Raw genomic sequence first — 11,166 nt, forward strand, 5'->3', positions numbered from 1 at the left:
GACTTAAGCTGTTAACTTTTTTAATGTGGCTGACACTCCCTCTGAATTAAACAAACCAATATCCCGGAGTAATTCATTTACTCAAACAGTACACTGACTGAACTGCTGTGAAGAGAGAACTGAAGATGAACACCGAGCCGAGCCGAGCCAGATAACGAACAATAGACTGACTCGTTCACGAGTCAAGAACCGGTTGCATCGGTTTCCAGATCACGAGTACTTCTTTCGGACAGTTTGAAAACGGAGGTCTTACGGGTTTGGAACAACATGAGGGTAAGTTATTAATAACATAATTTTGCTATTTGGGTGAACTATCCTTTTAATTCACATAATTCTGTCCCCAGAGGTTCCCGATTGCAGCTCCTGTCGTGGAGCAGCGGTGCGAGAGGAGAGCTGCATATGAAGTTATTTTTGATTCAAAACAACTGAACACCTGTGGCAGTGCGATTTGTAGTTGTAGAGAAAAGCCACACATGTGTATCAGTAAATTTGAAGTCACAGAGAGAAATGTTTTAAGAGTTGCAAACCTGTAGACTTTTTTTCTCTCTCACAAACACAACACAACAGTTACACCTTCTCAAATTCTTCATTGCAGGTGCACAAATCCTATTCTACAAATCACACATTTAGAAACTCGTACGCTCACATTTTTGAAACAACTGCTGCAGTGAATGTGGTGCAAAACGTATTTACACACCCGCATCAAGAAATGTGAAGTCGTGGAGAAATCTTGCACATCCGCAAATCAGTACGTGAATTCATCCAATGAGATTTGCACAATTGCAGAATATTTTCTCAGAAATGTCTTGTATATTTTTCTAACACAAAGTACATAACTACAGCTGCTTGAATCTGCTGCGATGAATCTCAAACACTGTTTTTCGCTTTCAAGTGACAGTTTCGCGCTCTCCCTTTTGCACTGAGATATTTGGTTCAAAAGTGAGTTGTGCATCTGTAGAGGTAGTGGGCGGGACTGTTTAGAGATTAGAGAATTTCAGCCAATCAGAAGAGCTACTTTGGCTCGTTGCTGAGTAGGTGGAGGCTTGGGAACTGTAGCCGGTAGATATACGCCCCAAGCAGTTTTACGCCCCTGTTGTTCCTCATGCGTCCAGTAGGGGGAGGCTGCAGACCTATGACCTACTGTAAACTGTATTATTTATATTGATTTATAAACTGTTTTTATATACAGGAGACTGACTGATATATGATGTTGTGAATTTATATTAAGTTATATTTAGATATTAACCATATTCAGGCCATTAGACATACAGTACTGTGTAATCATATGGATCCTAAATGAAATATTTGCTGTACAATTCACAATTGCTCGTCATACAGCAACAAAACATGTCCTACATAGCATTTTATGAAGAACAAAACAAAATTTAACCCTTTTCTAAAGTTCCAAGGGTCATTTAAAAGAAAGAGACAACATTGTTGTTCAAAAAAAAAAAAATATTTATTAACACCATGACTTGGTCATTTCTTAACAGCATGACTCTCCAATGGCTTGCCACTCTTCTTTAATTGTTTCTTTATCCTGCTGTCAAAGTGATACCACTCACTGATAAAAATAAATAAAAAAGCAAAAGTTGCATAGTGGTAGAAACAATGGTTATTTATAAATAATGGCAGGATGTCATGTTTCAACATTTTGTCCTTTATAGAATCCTTACAGTATCTTGAGTCAATGACAGGTCCTTGCAGGAATTTCTCCTCAGCCTCCAAGATGGACACATGTTTCACAACAGCAAGAGCACAGATGATGGACTACCAGAGAAAGATTTATCAGAGCCCAAATAAGCCAAGCATCATTTAGCATTTTTATTTTTTATTTTTTTACAACAAAATCAAAAGGGGCCTTTTATATATTAAGCACAAAACTATTATTTTATAGCAATGGTCTAACATTATGGATAAACTATTTGACATTAAAAACAATGTGAATATGACACCATGAGTCTATGCTCAGCAACGAGCCAAAGTAGCTCTTCTGATTGGCTGAAATTCTCTAATCTCTAAACAGTCCCGCCCACTACCTCTACAGATGCACAACTCACTTTTGAACCAAATATCTCAGTGCAAAAGGGAGAGCGCGAAACTGTCACTTGAAAGCGAAAAACAGTGTTTGAGATTCATCGCAGCAGATTCAAGCAGCTGTAGTTATGTACTTTGTGTTAGAAAAATATACAAGACATTTCTGAGAAAATATTCTGCAATTGTGCAAATCTCATTGGATGAATTCACGTACTGATTTGCGGATGTGCAAGATTTCTCCACGACTTCACATTTCTTGATGCGGGTGTGTAAATACGTTTTGCACCACATTCACTGCAGCAGTTGTTTCAAAAATGTGAGCGTACGAGTTTCTAAATGTGTGATTTGTAGAATAGGATTTGTGCACCTGCAATGAAGAATTTGAGAAGGTGTAACTGTTGTGTTGTGTTTGTGAGAGAGAAAAAAAGTCTACAGGTTTGCAACTCTTAAAACATTTCTCTCTGTGACTTCAAATTTACTGATACACATGTGTGGCTTTTCTCTACAACTACAAATCGCACTGCCACAGGTGTTCAGTTGTTTTGAATCAAAAATAACTTCATAGCTGCATCCTGACAGGACAAGTCAGGTGGAGCCAGAATTGTTCATTTTTGTTTTGATGTTTTTTCACATAATGAAGAAGACAGTGGGAATGTTTCACTCATGGTTTGCTGTGTTTGGATTACAACTTTAAATGCATGTACTGGCTTGGAACTTACTTGAATAATGTAATGATAAATCTGAAAAATATAAAGCAGGTGTTGCAATCTTAACATTAGAAAATATGGAATGTGCTCAAATTTGGTTAAAACATTTGTAGACATATTTTGCATGACAACACTATAAAAACACAACAAAGGGAAAGAATAGTACCTTATATAGTGGTTGTTGTATTGTCTGTGGTCTTTGTGTAAAAAAGACAGAAAAAAAAAATGGCTTTTAACACTTGTTTCAGTAAATGAAAACACAATACTTACATTTCGATGTAAATTCCCCCACAGAACTATCATCCTCCATGTTCTTTGAATATAAATTCCATCGTCATCTGCGCACAAGTGATTTTGGGAGATGGTAGGGTGTGAAGTGTCCATCAGATTTGCATTTCATTTTCCTGGGAAACAGAGGGTGCATTTGAAGTCACTTCGAATTACAGCAGCCTTCGTCATGCCACGGTGACGCAATCGGACTTGGAATGTGGTCTTCAGAGGGTGCATCTTGAATTGGGACAGCTTATGTCGTGACGCTGTGATGCAATCACATTTCAAATGGAGACTGGGCATTTCTGAATTTGTGGGTGTTTTCTAACCATAGGGTGTTTCTCAATCATGCAATCAAAATGATCCTTCTACCCTAACCTCTTCCCTAAACCTACCATCACTATGACATCAGGCAATCAGCACACGTGATGTAAAAAAACCCCAATTTGGTAATTCCCATTACTTTTCTGCAGAGACCTATACTTGTTCAAATGCGTACTTTGGAGTGTGCGCATTTCACTTTAGGACAGCTTTGTATCTAGCTTATGTTCTGTCATTTATTCTCAGGTGGGTAGCCTACTTGTCATGTAATGTAAAACAAGTAGTTATGGGTAACTTTAACACTTAGGCTACAACAATGAGTCTCAATAAAATCGGATTTTGTGCTCTGACTATGTCTGGTAGTTTTCTGTGTATGCACAGCTTGCACCTGCTAGGAAGAAAATTATTTGATTATGAAAACATTGAAGATGTTTTTGTGTAATGACCTATACACAGCCCTGAAATTTGTTTAATACAGCAGTGAGGTTGTGAATTGCACATAGACCGACACAGGACAAATATGTCGTCATCTGAGACAGCAGGGAGTAGCCAGTGGTAAATTAAAGGGATACTCCATCCCAAAATGAACATTTTGAAAATCACTTATCAGTAGTTCAACCATAACTGTGTAACAGTTGAACGCAAACTCTGTGTGCTATTCTGTGTCAGCTGCAACACAAGGATACATTTTCTACACATATTAATGCTTTGATTTGATTTTCTGACACAGAAGAGCGTAAACTGCCTGCGTTCAGCAACTATTCTCCAAAATAGTGCTACAGTGATGCAGCAAGACACAGAAAGACAGATTGTTGAATAAAGTCGTTATTTTTGTTTTCTTCGTGTACAAAAAGTATTCTCATCGCTTCATAATGTTACGGTTGAACCCCTGATGGCAGATGGACTATTCTGATGATGTCTTTCATACTTTTCTGGACCTTGACACTGTTATTTACTTGGTAGTCAATGGGACAGTATCAAGCCTCTTGGTTTTCATCCAAAATCTTTTCAATTGTTTTCCAAAGACGAATGAAGCTTTTACGGGTTCAGAACGACATGGGGATAAGTGATAATGACAATTTTCATTTTGGGGTGGAGTATACCTTTAAGGAATAATGTTTACTTAATTATTCTGTAAACTGACATGTTATTGTGAATACTATTGTTACTCATTGAGTTTCAAACAAAGTTTATAGCATTCTGTGCTAACGGAATTAGCAGACGGTGTCAGCATGTGGCATTCAAACTGCTGGGATGAACAAGAGCCAGCAGAAACAGAATGGATGTGTAGATCTAGTGTAAGATTAGTTATCTAAAAATACAAAAGCACTGGTAAAGAGGAGAAATCATCTGCAATTCTGGTTTGTTTTGAGTGAAATCACAAGCAATTTGATGAAACATTGGAAAAGACAGATATAGGCGATTAAAAAAAATACAACAATTTACAGACATTTAAGTTTTTTTTTCCATATGATGTTGAGGGTGCCCTGAAACCATGCCTTAAAACATGACAATTTATTAAGTTTGTAATGTCAAACTGAAATACATTTCTCAAAATGTAGGTTTAATGTGTAAGTGGGTCAACATGACCATTATTGATTATTATGCATGATATAAGTCTCACTGGAATATTCACTGCATGTTTAGGTGATAAAAAAATAAAAAAAATAAATGCGACTTACATATCAGAAAATGTTCATGTAGAATATATTTTAATGAGCATAATTATGAAAATAACTGAAGGATACTGTATATCATTTGCTAAATGAACAAAGTCAACAAATGAAAATACAGGGATCGGTACTTTATATTGGTATCGACCTTGTTCATCAAAAAGTAGTATCAGTGCATCCCTATCAAAAACTAATTATTAAAAAATGTTCCAAGGTATTTCCCTCTCTGTCTGGTTGTCCGTCATTGAGGTAGAAATTCCATTTGGAATTTCATGCCCAAAACCTGCGGGGAGAGGACATAATTATACAAAATATACTATACAATGATGATTAAAGGGTTAGTTCACTCAAAAATGAAAATTAGCAAACGATTTACTCACCCTCAAGGAATCCTAGGAATATATTAAGTCGCATCCAACAGGAGTTATATTAAAAATTGTCCTGGCTCCTCAAAGCTTTATAATGGCAGTGGACGGGTGTTTCTGTTCAACAGTCCACAAGAAGTCCAATAAAGCACATCAATCCATAATAAAAAGCTCCACATGATTCTGGGGGGGTAAATAAAGGCATCCTGTAGCAAATCAATGCGTTTTTATGAGAAAAAAATCCATATTTAAAACATAATAATCACGTTTTATTATGGATGGAAGTGCTTTATTGGACTTCTTTTGGACTGTTGAACGGGAACATCCATCCACTGCCATTACAAAATATGAAATCAGGAAAAATGTTAAATACAACTCTGACTGGGGATTCAACTGAAAGAAGAAATTCATATAAACCTAGGATGCCTTGAGGGTGAGTAAATCATGGGCTTATTTTAATTTTTGGTTGAACTAACCCTTCAAACAAGGTGGTTTCTACAGAGTTGGGCATTTAATAAATGAAGATCACTGTTATTGGTGTTTAACACAATTACTAAAAGGAAAACAAATTAATCAATTAATTTTGAAGTGAGTTTAAAATCAAAATCAAGGAAATCCTTGTATGTATGTCAGGAGCTCATCCGTATCCTAAATATAGTCCCATGAGTGCATTCACATAACAACTAACATCCGCATCACTCACCTCCTTTTTTTCTCTTAGTTTCTTCCGACCAGCTGCACATCTCAGATAATTTTTTATTTCAGTTTCACAGTGACCCCTGTTTACATTTCGGGCTAATGCAGCATCTGAAAGAAGAAACTTCATGACAGTTGAGTTAGAAATTCTCTAGTGTTTGTTGTACAGTATAGTGCCTCATAAATCACAGCTGTAAAGAGTATGTTCTTAAGGTCAAATTTATTCTTTAAATATATATTGTATTTCTACACCTTGGTTTTGATTTGAAAGTAAAGACAACTGCAGACATAATGCAAACATTCTTGGTTTGTGGGGAGTGTTCATGCAGCGGTGTGTTTACCTCGGATCACATCTGTTAAAATAAGTTGAGAGAAGGCCTTTTTATCTCCTCTCCCCACCCAGTTGAACTGCACAGCCAGATCATCTGTTAAGACTTGCTGCATAATATTCTTAACCACGTCCTTGGGAATAAAACCTCCAAGCCTTGACAAATATTTTACCTGTGAAGATTATTAAATTTTTTTTTTTTAATTATTCCAATTAGTCAATCCTCACTTAAAATTGGTCAAATATTTTGTATAATGACATTAAACTGTACAGTTATAATGGTCTGCCTGGACTATTTTTCTTTAAAGAACCTTTAAGCTTTTCTAAGAAAGATAATAAAATAATTTTGATTACAATCAGAATTTCTTTATTTCTATATTTGGTAAAAATCTATCATCATGGAACAAGAGGAAATTTCCAGTACTGTTAGATTTTAATTATTATTTTAAATATATTTTGTGATAAGCAAATAAATGTAGTATGCCTTTAAATACTGTATAAATGCGGTGTTGTCTCACATATTTTTTGCGTGTTGTTGTGTTCTTGAGCTCCATTTCAGTCCTGTCCACATCTTCAAAGGTTCTAAGAGGCAGTTTTAGGGTTTTGGAAGGCACAAATGTTCTACTGGGGCCTTCGGAAACTGTATTGTCTTTGAGTATTTTTTTTAACATGGAAGAGTTTTGCTGAACATTGCTCTTGACGTCTCTCATCATTTGAAGTATTTCAACCTTGTCTGTTGTGCAAAATGAGTTGTGCTATAAATACAAAAAAAGAGAAAATAAACTTCACATATTGATTATGTCAAAAGAGTGGACTCACCATCAGCTGACATTCTGGATGGAGATGCAGGTGTTTCTGGAGAAAGTGGTTGTAGCTGATTATTTGACATTCCTTGAGTGCTATCAAGTCCCTCTCTTTTTATTCCAGGTAATACAGTCTCTAATGGATATGACCTATATTAGAAAATAAACAATACTTTAAACAAAACAGTACAAATCAATAATTTTGCTCTTTAAATCTTTTGAAGAATTTTATTTTATTTTTTTAAACAAAATGCAAGTCTGTTACTTACCATTCTTCATATTCTTTGAGCCCCTCTTTTGCCTTCTCAAAAGTGCCTGTATTAAGATGAATATTGTATTATATTAAGAATAAGAATGTCTTATAAGACAGTACAAAATCCCAAATTAAACTGTTATTTTAAAGTAGTGACCATTACCATATTCTCCGAGAAAGATAATGCGTAGTTTCTCCCATGGTTTGCCTTCTGTTTCAGGGTAAAGTTTGTTCTGAACAGCTTCCATACACTTCTCTATGGATTTGAATGGAGGCCAGTAACAGTGTCTCTTGTCTAAGCTCAACCAATCTGATGGTACCACCATCAACTCATCTGAGTCTTGCAAGGTAACAACCGCATACATGACCTACCATGAGGGGGGAAAAAAGAGAGCAAAGAAAAGGAACATTTTTCCATCGCTAGACCAGTTGTTCCCAACACTGATCCTGGAGGCACCCCAACACTGCACATTTTGTATGACTCCTTTCTCTGACGCACCAATTTCAGGTCTTGAAGTCACTAATGATAAGCTGATTATCTGAATCAGGTGGTTTGATTTAAGTAGACATACTAAACGTGCAGGGTTGGGAACCACTGGTCTAGACCAGTCTTTTTTAACCTAAACTCATACTCAGAGTTTTCACTTAACCTCCTTTCTGAAATGGGCCCCTGTTGGGGTATGGGCATGTTCTTTTTGTTTCTTTCAAAAATCAACATTGTTTTGCAAAAAATAACTTGGTGATATATAACGTGATTATCATTAACTTAACCAATTATTATTGGATTAAATACTTGAGCACTGCATATTTTAAAGTTAAACAACATCACTGTTTTATGTCAGACTCATGAATTTAACGTACTCTGCAGTCAATGAAAATTCTACATTTTTGCCAAGCAATTGCTTATGAACTGTTCATAAATTTTTACAATTCCTTGATGGTGTTTATATCTGAAAACGCATCACCTTTCTGTAAAATTCTGTCATTGTTCTGTCACTGGCCATTCATATGATTCATGCAAATCCAAGAGTTGTTCTTTGTGTTGTTTGTTATAAATTTATCTGACTGTCTTCAGAAACGTTTTAACGGCATTACAGGAGTAACCAGAGAAAAGCTTTATTTCGGATTTTCCATAAGTGCCATCTTCTGTAAGATGGTAAATTTGCAATTCCATTAAAGGATTAGCACACTTCCAGAACAAAAATTTACAGATAATTCTTTTTTTTTTTTTTTTAGAAAACATTCCAGGATTTTCTACATAAAGTGCACTTCAATGGTTTAAATGCAGCTCCAAAGGGCTCTAAATAATCCAAGCCGAGGGAGAAGGTTCCTATCTAGCGAAACGATCTGTCATTGTCATAAATAAATATTTTTGACCACAAACGCTTGTCTTGTATAGCTCTGCGTTGCACATGCGTACTGTGTGCGCTTCCGTTCAAAACAGTTAGAGTATGTCGAAAAACTCCCATCTCATTTTTCAAGTGATCAATCAAGTGAAGGCATTTGTGGAAACTGTGGTTCATAATTATTGTGATCCAATACTTGCCTCGCATTTCAGGATGAAAAGACAAACATTTCAGATGAAGGATAATTCACATCTTACCTCCGAGACTGTGTTATGATCTGTATGACTTTATTATTTTTATTGTGAGTAACATTATTAGGCTTATCATTATTGCTGATTACTGTTGTTGTGCTATGATATATAATATTTACCATTATATAATCAGAGGGGTATAGAAAAGTTTATGACAGTGTCCATTAAACAATAGAAACATACATAATAGTATTTTTGTTACATTAATCAGCATTTAGCACGCCTTCCTAAGGAAAGTACCTGAAGACATTACTAAATTATATTTAGACAGACTTGAAGTTCCAGATCTATACTTTACTATTATTATTTTAGTTATTTAGCCTGTAATGTAACTAAAAATGTACAAACAATACACTTACTCTTGTGAATTTATTTTGTTTTGTGCGAGCCTTCTCTTTAATACTGCAAGGTTTATCTACATGTTGCTGCTGATTGGACTAACATGTTTGTGTTTGACACACCCACCAAACAAGAGAAAAGGAGAAAAGTGTCTATGGAGAAAACGCATCTCAAACACCGTTGTACTGCACACCGTTTCCAGGAAACATGTCGTTCACTCCGGAAACCGTAGCAAAACGGTGCACCGGTTTGAGCTTGAACTTGCCCCAGATGTATTTTTAAGGTCCAGCCCTTTATAATAAATGCTTTTGTAATTATATTACCCCTTGTGTGAATGTCTTTCTTGAATACAAATTCTAACTCGAGGATAAAGCTGAAGCTAAAATGTTAATGTTGAATGCTTGTTTGGATCAATTAGTAGTAGCGTAATATGTATGTCTATAGATTGTTTTGAAAAGTAAGTAAGGACCGAATGTATTTTAAGGTTACCTTTTATCTCTCAGGATGGTGCCTGTAGGACAGGACTCTGCCGTCGATTCCACTGTGACGTTGAGCAGAGAAGACGTCTGACGTAATATCTGATTCATCTTTGGGTGTGGACTTCTCAGGAAAGTGAAAGTTAAGAAAGGAAAAGAGAAGTTGTCGCCTAAATGGAGTTAGTATTGATTATATACTGTATGTATTAGGTTGTTTTGTTTTATTCCATAATACTGATAATAATAAAGCTTATTTTCAAAATAAAGTTAAATTACTGTGGCATTATTTTTGAGTTTTAGTCTGCCAGAATAATAGGTGTACGTTTATGGTAATGCAAAAGAAGACATGCTAAGATCAAATTTAAATAAACGCATGTTAAGTGAAAACAAGTTGTTATTTGTAGATCTGTTTGCGCTGTAGGCCAAATGAAAATGTGGCAACCTGAGCTGGATGAATGTTTGTAGACCATCAGAGATCTTCATTATTGCATGGAAAGACTTCAGCTTTGTTATCATTCAGTTAACTCATGTTACATTTCTGGGTTAACTTACAAAGGATATGACCTCTAATTATATCTTCAGAACAAATATTACAAGTATTTATAGTTTTTCAGTATATTATTGACCCAATATATTAGTGAGTAATGGTTCAAATTTACAGAAATATTAGCTTTATTTGGGCTAGTTTTTTATGCACATGAGTCCCTAGCAGTTGTGTATATGTGTGCCTCCAGATTTCCCTTGTTATTTTAATGCGTAGAAAAGCTAAATATATTTAAATAAATCCTTATTGTGAGTTATTTGGCACAAGTTCAGATTTATTTGAAGATGTTTAATTCACCAAACCAGTTAGTCATTTCTACATATGCAGCAGGAAGAAGACTACAGTTTTTACCGTTTAATTTCAATACATTTAATATGCTCCCTTCCATCCCTTCAGAGGCAAACATTGTACAAAAGTGAGAAAAGTGTACGTTTTGAGAACCAATGTATGTTTTGGAATGTTGTGCTAATAGAATGACTAACAGGTGTCAGTAGAACACTACTTCTATTTGTTAAACACTGAAACAGAAACTTGTCAATCCAATCTGTGTCAAAAACAGTTATTAAAAAATATATTTATAAATATATAATGCAAACACAGGGGGAAAAGTTCATACTTGCTCCATTGGCCAAACGAAAAAGCGATGCCAAAATAGTACAAATGTTAAATAGATAAATGAACAAATTTTTTTGAAGCCTAACCAACAGAATGAAATTGCCTAAGAATGCATAATTTTTATGCGTATATGCCACAGATT

The 11,166-nt window shown here is 35.4% G+C and overlaps 1 protein-coding gene across 3 annotated transcripts; it reads right to left on the minus strand.

The window, feature by feature from the left end:
- Positions 1-4,996: 4,996 nt before the first annotated feature.
- Positions 4,997-10,027, minus strand: LOC127978560 (uncharacterized). 3 transcript variants are annotated; one of them, XM_052583298.1, is made up of 8 exons: positions 9,879-10,027; positions 7,617-7,821; positions 7,470-7,515; positions 7,217-7,350; positions 6,916-7,130; positions 6,411-6,570; positions 6,077-6,180; positions 4,997-5,291 (listed from the first exon to the last, which is right to left on the minus strand). In XM_052583298.1, the coding sequence occupies exons 2-8, from the start codon at positions 7,816-7,818 to the stop codon at positions 5,250-5,252; spliced, it is 903 nt and encodes a 300-aa protein (XP_052439258.1). In that variant the 5' UTR covers positions 7,819-7,821; positions 9,879-10,027; the 3' UTR covers positions 4,997-5,249. The 3 variants fall into 3 exon arrangements, with proteins under 3 accessions (XP_052439258.1, XP_052439259.1, XP_052439260.1); XM_052583299.1 differs by lacking the exon at positions 9,879-10,027 and adding an exon at positions 9,410-9,830; XM_052583300.1 differs by lacking the exon at positions 4,997-5,291 and having other exon boundaries at positions 6,077-6,193.
- Between the last annotated feature and the right edge of the window lie 1,139 nt (positions 10,028-11,166).

This window comes from Carassius gibelio, chromosome B19, assembly GCF_023724105.1.
Source record: "Carassius gibelio isolate Cgi1373 ecotype wild population from Czech Republic chromosome B19, carGib1.2-hapl.c, whole genome shotgun sequence".
Classification (NCBI taxonomy): domain Eukaryota; kingdom Metazoa; phylum Chordata; class Actinopteri; order Cypriniformes; family Cyprinidae; genus Carassius; species Carassius gibelio.

Bases quoted from the DNA above. Each gene is read 5' to 3' on its own strand.
- LOC127978560 (XM_052583298.1), bottom strand. From the start codon at position 7,818: ATGTATGCGGTTGTTACCTTGCAAGACTCAGATGAGTTGATGGTGGTA. The intron at 7,131-7,216 runs GTGAGTCCACTC...TTTGCACAACAG, and splicing joins ATCCAGAATGTCAGCTGATG to ACAAGGTTGAAATACTTCAA. The intron at 6,571-6,915 runs GTGAGACAACAC...TAATCTTCACAG, and splicing joins CAACAACACGCAAAAAATAT to GTAAAATATTTGTCAAGGCT.